At 45.0% G+C, this 16,546-nt stretch overlaps 1 protein-coding gene across 3 annotated transcripts in view; it reads right to left on the reverse strand.

The window, feature by feature from the left end:
* The window catches only part of ATP8B3 (ATPase phospholipid transporting 8B3), a 937,871-nt gene that overhangs the window by 152,923 nt on the left and 768,402 nt on the right, over positions 1-16,546 (reverse strand). For all 3 annotated transcript variants that reach the window (XM_063915843.1, XM_063915834.1, XM_063915853.1), the window contains one exon: positions 13,178-13,316. In XM_063915843.1, coding sequence (XP_063771913.1) covers positions 13,178-13,316 — 139 coding nt within the window. The remainder of the gene's footprint in view (positions 1-13,177; positions 13,317-16,546) is intronic.

Genomic DNA, 16,546 nt, shown 5'->3' on the forward strand with positions numbered 1-16,546 from the left:
TGTGTCGGCACTCGGCAGCCCGTCCATAATTGTATATACCACCTAACCGTGGTTTTTTTTTCTTTCTTTATACATACATACTAGTTACGAGTATACTATCTCTTTATCAACCAGTCTATATATTAGCAGCAGACACAGTACAGTGCGGTAGTTCACGGCTGTGGCTACCTCTGTGTCGGCACTCGGCAGCCCGTCCATAATTGTATATACCACCTAACCGTGGTTTTTTTTTCTTTCTTTATACATACATACTAGTTACGAGTATACTATCTCTTTATCAACCAGTCTATATATTAGCAGCAGACACAGTACAGTGCGGTAGTTCACGGCTGTGGCTACCTCTGTGTCGGCACTCGGCAGTCCGTCCATAATTGTATATACCACCTAACCGTGGTTTTTTTTTTCTTTCTTTATACATACATACTAGTTACGAGTATACTATCTCTTTATCAACCAGTCTATATTAGCAGCAGACACAGTACAGTGCGGTAGTTCACGGCTGTGGCTACCTCTGTGTCGGCACTCGGCAGCCCGTCCATAATTGTATATACCACCTAACCGTGGTTTTTTTTTCTTTCTTTATACATACATACTAGTTACGAGTATACTATCTCTTTATCAACCAGTCTATATATTAGCAGCAGACACAGTACAGTGCGGTAGTTCACGGCTGTGGCTACCTCTGTGTCGGCACTCGGCAGCCCGTCCATAATTGTATACTAGTATCCAATCCATCCATCTCCATTGTTTACCTGAGGTGCCTTTTAGTTGTGCCTATTAAAATATGGAGAACAAAAATGTTGAGGTTCCAAAATTAGGGAAAGATCAAGATCCACTTCCACCTCGTGCTGAAGCTGCTGCCACTAGTCATGGCCGAGACGATGAAATGCCAGCAACGTCGTCTGCCAAGGCCGATGCCCAATGTCATAGTACAGAGCATGTCAAATCCAAAACACCAAATATCAGTAAAAAAAGGACTCCAAAACCTAAAATAAAATTGTCGGAGGAGAAGCGTAAACTTGCCAATATGCCATTTACCACACGGAGTGGCAAGGAACGGCTGAGGCCCTGGCCTATGTTCATGGCTAGTGGTTCAGCTTCACATGAGGATGGAAGCACTCAGCCTCTCGCTAGAAAAATGAAAAGACTAAAGCTGGCAAAAGCAGTAGCACCGCAAAGAACTGTGCGTTCTTCGAAATCCCAAATCCACAAGGAGAGTCCGACTCCAATTGTGTCGGTTGCGATGCCTGACCTTCCCAACACTGGACGTGAAGAGCATGCGCCTTCCACCATTTGCACGCCCCCTGCAAGTGATGGAAGGAGCACCCGCAGTCCAGTTCCTGATAGTCAGATTGAAGATGTCAGTGTTGAAGTACACCAGGATGAGGAGGATATGGGTGTTGCTGGCGCTGGGGAGGAAATTGACCATGAGGATTCTGATGGTGAGGTGGTTTGTTTAAGTCAGGCACCCGGGGAGACACCTGTTGTCCGTGGTAGGAATATGGCCGTTGACATGCCTGGTGAAAATACCAAAAAAATCAGCTCTTCGGTGTGGAAGTATTTCACCAGAAATGCGGACAACAGGTGTCAAGCCGTGTGTTCCCTTTGTCAAGCTGTAATAAGTAGGGGTAAGGACGTTAACCACCTCGGAACATCCTCCCTTATACGTCACCTGCAGCGCATTCATAATAAGTCAGTGACAAGTTCAAAAACTTGGGCCGACAGCGGAAGCAGTCCACTGACCAGTAAATCCCTTCCTCTTGTAACCAAGCTCACGCAAACCACCCCACCAACTCCCTCAGTGTCAATTTCCTCCTTCCCCAGGAATGCCAATAGTCCTGCAGGCCATGTCACTGGCAATTCTGACGAGTCCTCTCCTGCCTGGGATTCCTCCGATGCATCCTTGCGTGTAACGCCTACTGCTGCTGGCGCTGCTGTTGTTGCTGCTGGGAGTCGATGGTCATCCCAGAGGGGAAGTCGTAAGACCACTTTTACTACTTCCACCAAGCAATTGACTGTCCAACAGTCCTTTGCGAGGAAGATGAAATATCACAGCAGTCATCCTACTGCAAAGCGGATAACTGAGGCCTTGACATCCTGGGTGGTGAGAAACGTGGTTCCGGTATCCATCATTACTGCAGAGCCAACTAGAGACTTGTTGGAGGTACTGTGTCCCCGGTACCAAATACCATCTAGGTTCCATTTCTCTAGGCAGGCGATACCGAAAATGTACACAGACCTCAGAAAAAGAGTCACCAGTGTCCTAAAAAATGCAGCTGTACCCAATGTCCACTTAACCACGGACATGTGGACAAGTGGAGCAGGGCAGGGTCAGGACTATATGACTGTGACAGCCCACTGGGTAGATGTATGGACTCCCGCCGCAAGAACAGCAGCGGCGGCACCAGTAGCAGCATCTCGCAAACGCCAACTCTTTCCTAGGCAGGCTACGCTTTGTATCACCGGTTTCCAGAATACGCACACAGCTGAAAACCTCTTACGGCAACTGAGGAAGATCATCGCGGAATGGCTTACCCCAATTGGACTCTCCTGTGGATTTGTGGCATCGGACAACGCCAGCAATATTGTGTGTGCATTAAATCTGGGCCAATTCCAGCACGTCCCATGTTTTGCACATACCTTGAATTTGGTGGTGCAGAATTTTTTTAAAAACGACAGGGGCGTGCAAGAGATGCTGTCGGTGGCCAGAAGAATTGCAGGACACTTTCGGCGTACAGGCACCGCGTACAGAAAACTGGAGCACCACCAAAAACTACTGAACCTGCCCTGCCATCATCTGAAGCAAGAAGTGGTAACGAGGTGGAATTCAACCCTGTATATGCTTCAGAGGTTGGAGGAGCAGCAAAAGGCCATTCAAGCCTATACAATTGAGCACGATATAGGAGGTGGGATGCACCTGTCTCAAGCGCAGTGGAGAATGATTTCAACGTTGTGCAAGGTTCTGATGCCCTTTGAACTTGCCACACGTGAAGTCAGTTCAGACACTGCCAGCCTGAGTCAGGTCATTCCCCTCATCAGGCTTTTGCAGAAGAAGCTGGAGACATTGAAGGAGGAGCTAACACGGAGCGATTCCGCTAGGCATGTGGGACTTGTGGATGGAGCCCTTAATTCGCTTAGCAAGGATTCACGGGTGGTCAATCTGTTGAAATCAGAGCACTACATGGCCACCGTGCTCGATCCTAGATTTAAAGCCTACCTTGGATCTCTCTTTCCGGCAGACACAAGTCTGCTGGGGTTCAAACACCTGCTGGTGAGTAAATTGTCAAGTCAAGCGGAACGCGACCTGTCAACAACATCTCCTCCTTCACATTCTCCCGCAACTGGGGGTGCGAGGAAAAGGCTCAGAATTCCGAGCCCACCCGCTGGCGGTGATGCAGGGCAGTCTGGAGCGACTGCTGATGCTGACATCTGGTCCGGACTGAAGGACCTGACAACGATTACGGACATGTCGTCTACTGTCACTGCATATGATTCTCTCCCCATTGAAAGAATGGTGGAGGATTATATGAGTGACCGCATCCAAGTAGGCACGTCACACAGTCCGTACTTATACTGGCAGGAAAAAGAGGCTATTTGGAGGCCCTTGCACAAACTGGCTTTATTCTACCTAAGTTGCCCTCCCACAAGTGTGTACTCCGAAAGAGTGTTTAGTGCCGCCGCTCACCTTGTCAGCAATCGGCGTACGAGGTTACATCCAGAAAATGTGGAGAAGATGATGTTCATTAAAATGAATTATAATCAATTCCTCCGTGGAGACATTGACCAGCAGCAATTGCCTCCACAAAGTACACAGGGAGCTGAGATGGTGGATTCCAGTGGGGACGAATTGATAATCTGTGAGGAGGGGGATGTACACGGTGATATATCGGAGGATGATGATGAGGTGGACATCTTGCCTCTGTAGAGCCAGTTTGTGCAAGGAGAGATTAATTGCTTCTTTTTTGGGGGGGGTCCAAACCAACCCGTCATATCAGTCACAGTCGTGTGGCAGACCCTGTCACTGAAATGATGGGTTGGTTAAAGTGTGCATATCCTGTTTATACAACATAAGGGTGGGTGGGAGGGCCCAAGGACAATTCCATCTTGCATCTCTTTTTTCTTTTCTTTTTCTTTGCGTCATGTGCTGTTTGGGGAGGGTTTTTTGGAAGGGACATCCTGCGTGACACTGCAGTGCCACTCCTAGATGGGCCCGGTGTTTGTGTCGGCCACTAGGGTCGCTTATCTTACTCACACAGCTACCTCATTGCGCCTCTTTTTTTCTTTGCGTCATGTGCTGTTTGGGGAGGGTTTTTTGGAAGGGACATCCTGCGTGACACTGCAGTGACACTCCTAGATGGGCCCGGTGTTTGTGTCGGCCACTAGGGTCGCTTATCTTACTCACACAGCTACCTCATTGCGCCTCTTTTTTTCTTTGCGTCATGTGCTGTTTGGGGAGGGTTTTTTGGAAGGGACATCCTGCGTGACACTGCAGTGCCACTCCTAGATGGGCCCGGTGTTTGTGTCGGCCACTAGGGTCGCTAATCTTACTCACACAGCTACCTCATTGCGCCTCTTTTTTTCTTTGCGTCATGTGCTGTTTGGGGAGGGTTTTTTGGAAGGGCCATCCTGCGTGACACTGCAGTGCCACTCCTAGATGGGCCCGGTGTTTGTGTCGGCCACTAGGGTCGCTTATCTTACTCACACAGCGACCTCGGTGCAAATTTTAGGACTAAAAATAATATTGTGAGGTGTGAGGTATTCAGAATAGACTGAAAATGAGTGGAAATTATGGTTTTTGAGGTTAATAATACTTTGGGATCAAAATGACCGCCAAATTCTATGATTTAAGCTGTTTTTTAGGTTTTTTGGAAAAAAACACCCGAATCCAAAACACACCCGAATCCGACAAAAAAAATTCGGTGAGGTTTTGCCAAAACGCGGTCGAACCCAAAACACGGCCGCGGAACCGAACCCAAAACCAAAACACAAAACCCGAAAAATTTCCGGCGCTCATCTCTACTTAGTAAATGCTACCAATTCAACATGAAAACCACTGACAATTGACAGTGATTTCTGGCAGGTTCTACATGATACCGAACCCGCTGCTTAGAAATTTGGCCTCTTGCATCATAACATGGCTTGTTCAGGCAAGGTATGTCACACTGTGTTCCAGGTATGAGGTCCATGAGTAGACAGGTCACCTCCTCGCTGATGCATTCTTCTACCCTGGCTAGCTTATATGTCTGAGCAGTTATGAATAAGGGATCTCACTCATTAAGGCAAGACAGCAAAGTTTTGTCTTGTGTGGACACAGGTGATGCTAAATAGTTGTTGTTCAGTGCGTATGTAATAAGTTGGGGACCAGACCATTACTATTCCAAAATATACTGATTTTATTAAATGACTCCTCCACAGTACTGGGATTATGACAATGAAAACAAAAATATTTATCGCTCCCTGCTAGGGTCTGTCATTCCACAGCCTTCCCTTTCATTTATCTTACAGTACTCTCCCTGCACTTCTCAAATGCACAGTGGCCCTCATTCCGAGTTGATCGCTCGCTAGCTGCTTTTAGCAGCAGTGCAAACGCTAAGCCGCCGCCCTCTGGGAGTGTATCTTAACTTAGCAGAAGTGCGAACGAAAGGATCGCAGAACAGCACCAACATTTTTTCAAGCAGTTTCTGAGTAGCTGCAGACCTACTCCTACCTTGCGATCACTTCAGTCTATTTAGTTCCTGTTTTGACATCACAAACACGCTCGGCCAGCCACTCCCCCGTTTCCCCAGGCACGCCTGCGTTTTTATCTGACACGCCTGCGTTTTTCAGCACACTCCCGGAAAACGGTCAGTTACCTCTCAGAAACGCCCCATTCCTGTCACTCACCGATCAGCAAGACCGGCAGCTAGCGATCAACTCTGAATGACCCCCAGTGTGAGCTGCTGTCAGCCCCATATAGGGAGTAATTCAGACCTGATCGTAGCAGCAAATTTGTTAGCAGTTGGGCAAAACCATGTGCACTGCAGGTGTGACAGATATAACATTTGCAGAGAGAGTTAGATTTGGGTGAGTTATGTTGTTTCTGTGCAGGGTAAATACTGGCTGCTTTATTTTTACACTGCAATTTAGATTTCAGTTTGAACACACCCCACCCGAATCTAACTCTCTCTGCACATGTTACATCTCCCCCCCTGCAGTGCACATGGTTTTGCCCAACTGCTAACAAATTTGAAGCTACGATAAGGTCTGAAATTACCCCCATAGTTCTTACACTCCATAAAGTTTTACTCTGAGCTGTGTGTGTGTGTAACTATGGGGAAGCAGATATGTGACCACTATAGCTTCCCGTAGTGACATTTTTTGTATTCCCTCCAAAAACAAACAGTCCCACCAAATAAACACCCCACAGCTCACAATATTGTTTTCATCTAGTTTAGGCCAAAAGGTTGCACCGAGGTAGCTGGATGACTAAGCTAAGCGACAGAAGTGGGCGGCACAAACACGTGGCCCATCTAGGAGTAGCACTGCAACGAGCACATAATGCAAAGAATAGAGGTGCAAAATGGAACTGTCCTTGGGCCCTCCCACCGACCATTATGTTGTTTATTAAACCGGACATGCAAAGTTTAACAAACTAATCATTTCGGCGACAGGCACTGTCACTTGTGGTTGAAATGATTGGTTTGTTTGCAGGAGCAGATCTTGGTGTGGGCAAGCAGTGCCTTCGCCCGGGGCGCTACGGCCTGGGGGCGCGGCCGCAGTCACCCCGCAGGCACCGCCGCCTGCCCGCACCCCGCTCCACGGCTGCAGCAGACGCCGTGGACTGTGTGGGTGTCCGCTGCAGCCGGCTCCGGGGACAGACACTAGAGGTCAGTATTGACCTCTAGTGTCTGTGCGGCGCTGCTATGGGAGAGACGTCATGACGTCTCTTACCATAGAGAGGAGCCAGCGGCCAGACAGAGCAGCGGCAGCGATCGGGAAGCAGGAGCGGGGCAGTGGTAAGGATTGTTTTTTTTTTCTTTTGTGTGTGTGTGTGTGTGCACAACTACTGGGGACAAAGAAACGGGGCACAACTACTGGGGGCAAAGAAAGAGGGGGCACAACTGCTGGGGCAAAGAAAGGGGGCACAACTACTGGGGGCAAAGAAAGGGGGCACAACTGCTGGGGGCAAAGAAAGAGGAGGAACAACTGCTGGGGGCAAAGAAAGAGGGGGCACAACTGCTGGGGGTAAAGAAAGAAGGGGAACAACTGCTGGGGGCAAAGAAAGAGGGGGCACAACTGCTGGGGCAAAGAAACGGAGCACAACTACTGGGGGCAAAGAAAGAGGGGGCACAACTGCAGGGGGCAAAGAAACGGGGCAGAACTGCTGGGGCCAAAGAAACGGGGCACAACTACTGGGGGCAAAGAAAGAGGGGGCACAACTACTGGGGGCAAAGAAAGAGGGGGCACAACTACTGGGGGCAAAGAAAGAGGGGGCACAACTACTGGGGGGCAAAGAAAGAGGGGGCACAACTACTGGGGGCAAAGAAACGGGGCACAACTACTGGGTGCAAAGCAACAGGGGGCACAACTACTGGGGGCAAAGCAACAGGAGGCACAGCGACAGGGGGTACAACTACTGGGGGCAAATCAACTTGGGGGCACAACTACTTGGGGCAAATCAGGGGGCACAAATACAAGGAGCATAACTGTGGCCACGCCCCTCTCCTATGAGGCCACGCCCCTATTTTTTGCGCGTACAAACTGTTTTGCCACGGGGGTGGGGGTGCCAGTGGAAACTTACGCACTGGGCGCCACAAGGTGCAGAACCGGCCCTGTTTGTTTGGACAAAACAAGCTGGCAACGGGCAGTGCACAAACTGACTTTAGTACTTTAAACAGGAATGTCGTCATCATCAGCATCTGATTCCTCACCGCCATCAGTGTGTACATCCTCTTCTTCACAGACTATCAATTCATCCCCGCTGAAATACACCATCATAGGTCCCTCTGTACTTTTTGGTGGCAATTGCTGGTAAAGGTCTGATAAAGGTCTTCCTCATGGAATTTTGATGAACATCATTTTTTCCACATTTTGGGGAAGTAACCTCCTATGCCGATTGCACTAAAAACTCTTTATGAGTACACACTGGAGGATGGGCAATTTAAGTAAAACAAAGCCAGTTTGCGCAAGGGCCTCCAAATTGCCTCTTTTTCCAGATTTCTGCCCATTGGAAAGAAAGACACAACGTATGACTTATACCTCGCTCTATTTCAGCTCCTCCTTCACTTTCTTCAGCAGCTTTTGCAAAAGCCTGATGAGAGAAAGGCCTGACTCAGGCTGGCAGTGTCCAAACTAACTTCATATGTGGCAACTTCGAAGGGTTTGAGAACCTTGCACAACACAGAAATTATTCTCCACTGCGGACAGGTGCATTCCCGCTCCATTACCTATGTCATAGGTTGATGTGTAGGCTTGAATGGCCTTTTGCTGCTCCTCCATCTGCTGAAGCATATAAAGGGTAGAATTCCACCTTGTTACTACCTCTTGCTTAAGATGATGGCATGGCAAATTCAAGAGTGTTTGCTGGTGCTCCAGTCTTCGACATGCAGTTGCTGAATGTCGAAAATGTCCACAAATATTCCAGCATCTCCTGCACACCCCTGTCATTTAAAAAAAAAACTCTGCACCGTTTGCACCGTCAAATTAATTGTGTGAGCAAAACATGTGACGTGTTGGAATTCGCCCAGATGTAATGTTCTCACAATATTGGTGGCATTGTCAGATATCACAAATCCCAAGGAGAGTCCAAGGTGGGTAAGCCATTGTGCAATGAATTCCCTGAGTTTTTCTAAGAGGTTCTCAGTGGTGTGACTCTTACTGAAACCGGTGATACACAGCGTAGCCTGCCTCTGAATTAATTGGCATTTGTGAGATGCTGCTGGTGCTGCTGCTGCTGTTGGTGCTGCGGAAGGCAATACATCTACGCAGTGAGCTGTCATAGTCATATAGTCTTTAGTTTTCCCTGTTACACTTGTCCACATATCCGTCGTTAAGTGGTCAGTGGATACAATGGCATTTCTGAGGACACTAATAACACTTTTTTTTAATGTCCTTGTACAGGCTGGGAATTGCTCGTCTAGAAGTGGAATCTAGATAAGATTTGGTACCAGGGATGCAGTATGTCAATCAACTGTCTAAATCCCACTGCACTAATCGCGGATACTGGATGCATGTCTATCACCAGCATAGTTGTTATGGCCTCAGTAATCCGCTTTGCAACTGGTTAACTGCTGTCATACTTCATCTTCCTTGCAAAGGATTGTTAAACAGTCAATTGTTTTGTTAAACTATAAGTAGTATTCCTGGTCTCCTTCTGGGATGAAGATCAACTACCAGCAGCAACAACAGCAGCAGCAGTAGGTGTAGCACTCAATGATCCTCCGGACGAATTGGATATAGAACTACTTCCGATCCTGATTGAGGAGGAAATTGACGATGAGGGTGTTTGCAGGCGCTTGGATCCAACAGAGAAAAGGTAGCTAGGTGTCGATGGACTGTTTACGTTCTTACCAAAGTTTCTAAATGTGTCAACAACTTGTGATGTATGCGCTGCAAGTGGCATAACAGGGAGGAGGTTCCTAGGTATATATGGTCCATACCTCTACTTGCAACGGCTTTACAAAGGCTACAGATGGATAGACAGTAATTGTCCGGATGTGGGGAGATATTATTCCACACAGAATAGGTGGATTTTTTTGTCTTTTGCCCAGGCATGACACTGGGCTTATTCATACCATGGGCAACAACTGTCTCCACTGGAGCCTTATTTAAACAAACTACATCCCCCTCATCAAAACCCTAATCATCAACATTCTCATTAGTGCCAGCTACACCAAAATCCTTCTCATCCTGGTTTACTTCTACAGTGACATCCTCAATCTCAATGTCAGCACCTTGGCTGGCGCTGCTCCTCCCGACACGTGCAGAGAGCGTGCAATGGTGGAAGCAGCCTCCTCTTCCCATAAGTATTGGAAAGGTCAAGCTTATACATTGCAAACGTGGACACACTTGGACTCTCCTTTGGGATTGGTGATATTTCTGAAAGCACAGTTGGTTCCTGTGCCTTAACAAGTTTCATTTTTTTAACTCTTCTACAGGGAGGAGGGCTAACATCATCATCATGAGACGCAGAACCACCAGTCATAAACACAGCCTTTACTTGCCACTTCGTGTACTGAATGTCATATTGTCAGTTTTACGTTTCTCGGCAGCTAACTGTACTTTTTTTTAAAAATGTATCCCCATAAAATATCGCTTCTTTGATTTGACATGCCCCCTACGCCGTTGGGCATCAGCCTTAGCAGATGACATTGACGGACTTGCATTGTCAATGTCATTACTAGTGGCAGCAGCTTCAGCATTAGTAGTAGGAAGTGGTTCCTGATCTTTCTATTGTTTGTCCACCATTTCAATCAACATGAAGTGGGGTACAGCAACAGCATTGCACAAATGAGTCAGAAATATGGAAAAGTATTTTTTATGTCACACACCATCGGTTACAGTGTTGCACAAAAGACTCAGAAATATATATAATTACATACTACAGTTGACCTTCACTGACAGCGTCGCACAAATAAGTCAGAAATATGAAAAAGTATTTTTTATGTCACATACTGGTGGTTACAGTGTCGCACAAATGAATCAGAAATATATATAATTACACACTGCGGTTGACCTTCCCCGAAGCATCACACAAATGAGTCAGAAATATGTAGAAGTATTTTTTATATTGCACACCAGTGGTTAGTGTCACATAAATGAGTCAGAAATATATATGTAATTACACACTGTGGTTGACCTTCACAGATAGCGTCACACAATGAGTCAGATATATGTAGAAGTATTTTTTATATCACACACCGGTGGTGACAGGGTCGCACAAATTAGTCAGAAATATAATTACACACTGCGGTTGACCTTCACCGAAGCATCACACAAATGAGTCAGAAATATGTAGAAGTATTTTTTATATCACACACCGGTGGTGACAGTGTCGCACAAATTAGTCAGAAATATAATTACACACTGCGGTTGACCTTCACCGAAGCATCACACAAATGAGTCAGAAATATGTAGAAGTATTTTTTATATCACACAACGGCGGTTACAGTGTCACACAAATGAGTCAGAAATATATATATAATTACACACTGCAGTTGACCTTCACTGACACACACAATACGTTAATGAGTAGGAAATAATATACTGCGGTCTTGCCGGCAGTGTCACAGTACCTATGAAAAGAAATGTAAAAAAAAAATTGTATAGTACACTGGGGTACAGCACAAACTATATATATATATATATATATATATATATATATATATATATATATAAATTATAATTTTGTTTTTAGTTTTTATTATTTAAATGTTACAATGGGGCAGAGCCCTGGATGGACGGACAGATCACCCCTTTCAGATACAGCAGAAAGAGCACCCCTTTTTCAGATACAGCATGCAGAGAGAGCACCCCTTTTTCAGATACAGCAGACAGAGAGAGCACCCCTTTCAGATACAGCAGAAAGAGCACCCCTTTCAGATACAGCAGACACAGCACCCCTTTCAGATACAGCAGACAGAGCACCTGCCACATACCATGCCAGACAAAATACTGGAGACGGACACATCAGTCCAGTGCACTCTCCACATCCAGAGTGAACATGGCACCGATGCACGGGGACTTATATAGAATCCAATATAAGTAGTATCCAATTATCGGCTGTAAATTACCATGGATAATGGATTTACCGGGGGGGGCTAGCCAACTAGCCCCAATGCTGGCACTTATTGGGGATTATGCATAATCCATGATAAGTGCCCATTTTATCCACCATAAGTGCAGCGAGAATACATAGGTCTGCAGCTTTTTGCGGGACTTATCTATTTTCACCCTAGATACTCTTATTTTTTGTGTGAGCTACTTGGATAGGGGTGAAAAGAAAAAAAAATGTGGAAAACTTCTGTTTTTCACGGCCACAGCACTATTTGGATACCCCCCTATGTCCAACCCCATCGTTTGTGTTTACTATATTTATTTACAACTTTTTTTAAACAAACTAAATAAAAAAGGCAGTATAAGTGTATTTTATATGTATAATAGACTGAGGTCTTGTCTTTAATAATAGCATCCAAGGGTAATTCTGGGGTCTCAAAAACACTTTATTTCTGTGAGCCATAACTTACAGTAGCGTGTGCCAAAATAAATTTTAAGTTTATAGAAGGGACAATGCTGTATTTTAAAGCCCCATCAGTAGCTTTATAGATTGTCAGTAAGGAGATATGCAGTAGTGTTGTGATGACATTTAAATTGTTTTTAATTATTTGGGGACTATTACACACTAAGGGGAGAATTTAAATTCCCACATTAATTTTTTGTGCGGTAAAACCTTGACTTTACAGCATTTTTTTTTTTTTTGGGGGGGGGGGGGGTTATTCAGTTAGAGCCTGTTATCCAATTAGAGCAGTGATGGCTAACCTTGACACTCCAGCTATTGTTGAACTACACATCCCAGCATGCCCTGCATCAGTTTTAGCATGGCCAAATAGCAAAACTGTAGCAGGGCATGCTGGGATGTGTAGTTCAACAACAGCTGGAGTGTCAAGGTTAGCCATCACTGAATTAGAGGCTGTTTTTACCACAAAAAATTACCCATTTTTGGGCAAAAACACATAGGGGGAGATTCAAATGTTTGAAAAGTCAGTTGGGAGTCTGTTTTTTCCTATGTAATAGACGGGGAAAAACAGACACCCAACCGACTTTTCAAACATTTGAATCTCCCCCATAAGGATCCGGGATTAAGATCCTGGACCTATGTGTATTTACAATCGCAAAAACAAGTCACTCGGAAATTATATTTCTCCTTCATCTGGGCAGGTGAAATAAAATCCCAGATAGCCCCAGAGGATCAGTTAGCTGCTCTAATTGAATATTCCCTCTCCCCCCATATCTCTGAATTCCTTTTATGTTCTTTATTATATCCTACATAGACGCAACATCAATGTGGTTCAAATCGTGGTTTCAAGATACAAAGAGATTATGGCAGCAACAAAATATAAGTATATGAATAATGAATACTTAAGAAAATTTCTTAGGATAAAGAAATCATAACATGATAAGCAATCATTATCTCTCTTACCTGGAAACTGAAATATGGTTGGCATCACTCTGAAGAATGGAAATGTTTGTGTAAGAAGTGACAACAGGAAATAAATGATTGGACTGATGACAAATGCAAGTCCTGACACAAGTGTCCAGTATGACATCTCAAATATGATCTGAGAGAGAAAAGTAGAAGAATATATAGAAATATTAGCTTGGTTACTAGTTAAATCACATAAGCAGAGCTTCATGGCAATACTGGATGATCTACTTTAGAACTTGGTAAACATCAAGTGGCATAATGCGGTTCAATAGATCTACAGTAAAAAGAAAGTCAATAGGTCGACCGCAAATGGTCGACATGCAAAAGGCCGACAGGGTCAAAAGGTGTCATTGCTTTATGGTGTAATTTTTTTTATGTTTCGCCATACCTGAGCCAAATTAGTGGACACATATACACTCGCCATGCTTCACAGTCCAGATGGATGGTAAATGATAAGGTGAAAAAAAAAAAACAAATAAAAACTTGTGTGGATCATTGTCATGTCAACCTTTTGAACCTGCCGACCTGTTGATCCTGTAGACCTTTTGCATGTCGACCATTTGGGGTTAACCTATTAACTATACTATCTTTTTACTGTAGATCTGTCAACCGGATACCAATGCTGATAAACTGCAGAGGGCAGCAGAGACAACTCATGTCTTGCCACCAATTTGCTTCAACTCACCCGACATTGGTATGACTAGCTGCTCTGCAATCACTATTATAACAGCAGCATAATTAATGGCAGTATGAGCAGAATCTAAAAGAAGTATTCTTGTTAACGCTTTCCCTACTTCACTCACTGTATCACCATGTAATACTTATGAGTTTGTCTTATCAAACTAAAGGACAAAATTCTCAGTTCTGCTTTATAGTACTAGAACATTTGAAAGTAAATTCTTACAAATAACAGAACTTCCAATAATAGCACTATCCCTAAAAAATATTGTCAATATGTATAATTAGAAAAAACTGACTGGTGTGTTCTAGTGTTGTTGAGTACCAGTAGATGGCAGTATTGGAGAAGGAAACGTAAATGGACACAGCACACAGTAAGTATATGTTCAGCTATGAGAATATATTGCATTTTCCACTACAACAGAATAAAGTGATATCCAGAATCTGCTATGTTTTTATAAACACTCAGGAAACAATTAATTCTGATGTTTTAATGATGAATATGATATACTGGTAAATCAGTATTGATTATGATACTTTTTAAAAGCAAATAAAAGCACTAACATTCTGTTTGTCATTAGGTCGACATGCATTAGGTCAACAGGTACAAGAGACAGATTAAAGGTCGACAGTGCTTAAGGCCAACAGGTTTAAAAGATTGACACTTTTGAGGTTTTTTTTTTTTTTTTTTTTTACATGTTTTCCCAACATTTGTTTGGTTTATAATCCATGTGGACTATGACTGGGAATAGCAACCTGTGGCAAGCGCATCGGTAGTGGAGCTAGCCACCTTGGCCAAAGCGAGGCGAACTCACAACGGTCTATGTTTCTACTGATGGTGGTCACAGAATGTGAAATAAGATGTGGCCAAAAAAAAAACCATTTTTGTGTTGACCATTATCATATTGACCATTTTATCTTGTGGACCTAATGCATGTTGAACACAATTAATACCTGTTAACCTAATGGCGCCGACCTATTGACTGTCTATCTAGACAGTGTAGATCTTCTACACCGCACCTGTTTTGCTGATATATGCAAAATGTTTATGTATCTGAACGGGATGTAGTTATGATCCTGGCGGTCAGCATACCGATGCCGGGATCCCGCTCGCCAGAATCCCGCTTGCCAGAATGCCGGGAGGGGGCCCAGGGCTATTCCCACTTGTAAGTGTCCACGATGCCCATATAGTAGGAATAGAACCTGTGGCAAACGCAGCAAGCCACCAAGCCTGCAGCATGGCGCTAAGATCCCGGTGTCGTTATGCTTACTGCCAACATGTCGACTGTCATGATTCCATTCTGATGCCAGAACGTGTGTAACTGCAAATAATATTGTATTGATCAATCTCTGCAAATGCCCTGTGTGTGGTTAAGTATAAACCCTGTGTGAAAAGGTCATAGGAGACTTTGGCCTGACGTGCCACTGCACCCATACTGATCTTAAAGGGGGAGGTGTCATGATCCAGGCTATTACAAGTAGGAATAGGCCTGTTAATAAGTAGTATGATATCAATATAGATGATACCAGGATCCGAGTGACGTATCAATGGATGTGATGCCAACACATCTGGGTTACATCGAAATGGGCATGATTGAAATTTGTATTATTCCAATTGATGTATCAATTAGAGATGTGCACTTGAAATTTTTCGGGTTTTGTGTTTTGGTTTTGGGTTCGGTTCCGCGGCCGTGTTTTGGGTTCGACCGCGTTTTGGCAAAACCTCACCGAATTTTTTTTGTCGGATTCGGGTGTGTTTTGGATTCGGGTGTTTTTTTCAAAAAACCCTAAAAAACAGCTTAAATCATAGAATTTGGGGGTCATTTTGATCCCAAAGTATTATTAACCTCAATAACCATTATTTCCACTCATTTTCAGTCTATTTTGAATACCTCACACCTCACAATATTATTTTTAGTCCTAAAATTTGCACCGAGGTCGCTGGATGACTAAGCTAAGCGACCCTAGTGGCCGACACAAACACCGGGCCCATCTAGGAGTGGCACTGCAGTGTCACGCAGGATGGCCCTTCCAAAAAACACTCCCCAAACAGCACATGACGCAAAGAAAAAAAGAGGCGCAATGAGGTAGCTGTGTGAGTAAGATAAGCGACCCTAGTGGCCGACACAAACACCGGGCCCATCTAGGAGTGGCACTGCAGTATCACGCAGGATGGCCCTTCCAAAAAACACTCCCCAAACAGCACATGACGCAAAGAAAAAAAGAGGCGCAATGAGGTAGCTGTGTGAGTAAGATAAGCGACCCTAGTGGCCGACACAAACACCGGGCCCATCTAGGAGTGTCACTGCAGTGTCACGCAGGATGTCCCTTCCAAAAAACCCTCCCCAAACAGCACATGACGCAAAGAAAAAAAGAGGCGCAATGAGGTAGCTGTGTGAGTAAGATAAGCGACCCTAGTGGCCGACACAAACACCGGGCCCATCTAGGAGTGGCACTGCAGTGTCACGCAGGATGTCCCTTCCAAAAAACCCTCCCCAAACAGCACATGACGCAAAGAAAAAAAGAGGCGCAATGAGGTAGCTGTGTGAGTAAGATAAGCGACCCTAGTGGCCGACACAAACACCGGGCCCATCTAGGAGTGGCACTGCAGTGTCACGCAGGATGGCCCTTCCAAAAAACACTCCCCAAACAGCACATGACGCAAAGAAAAAAAGAGGCGCAATG

Source organism: Pseudophryne corroboree, chromosome 1 (assembly GCF_028390025.1).
Source record: "Pseudophryne corroboree isolate aPseCor3 chromosome 1, aPseCor3.hap2, whole genome shotgun sequence".
NCBI lineage: Eukaryota > Metazoa > Chordata > Amphibia > Anura > Myobatrachidae > Pseudophryne > Pseudophryne corroboree.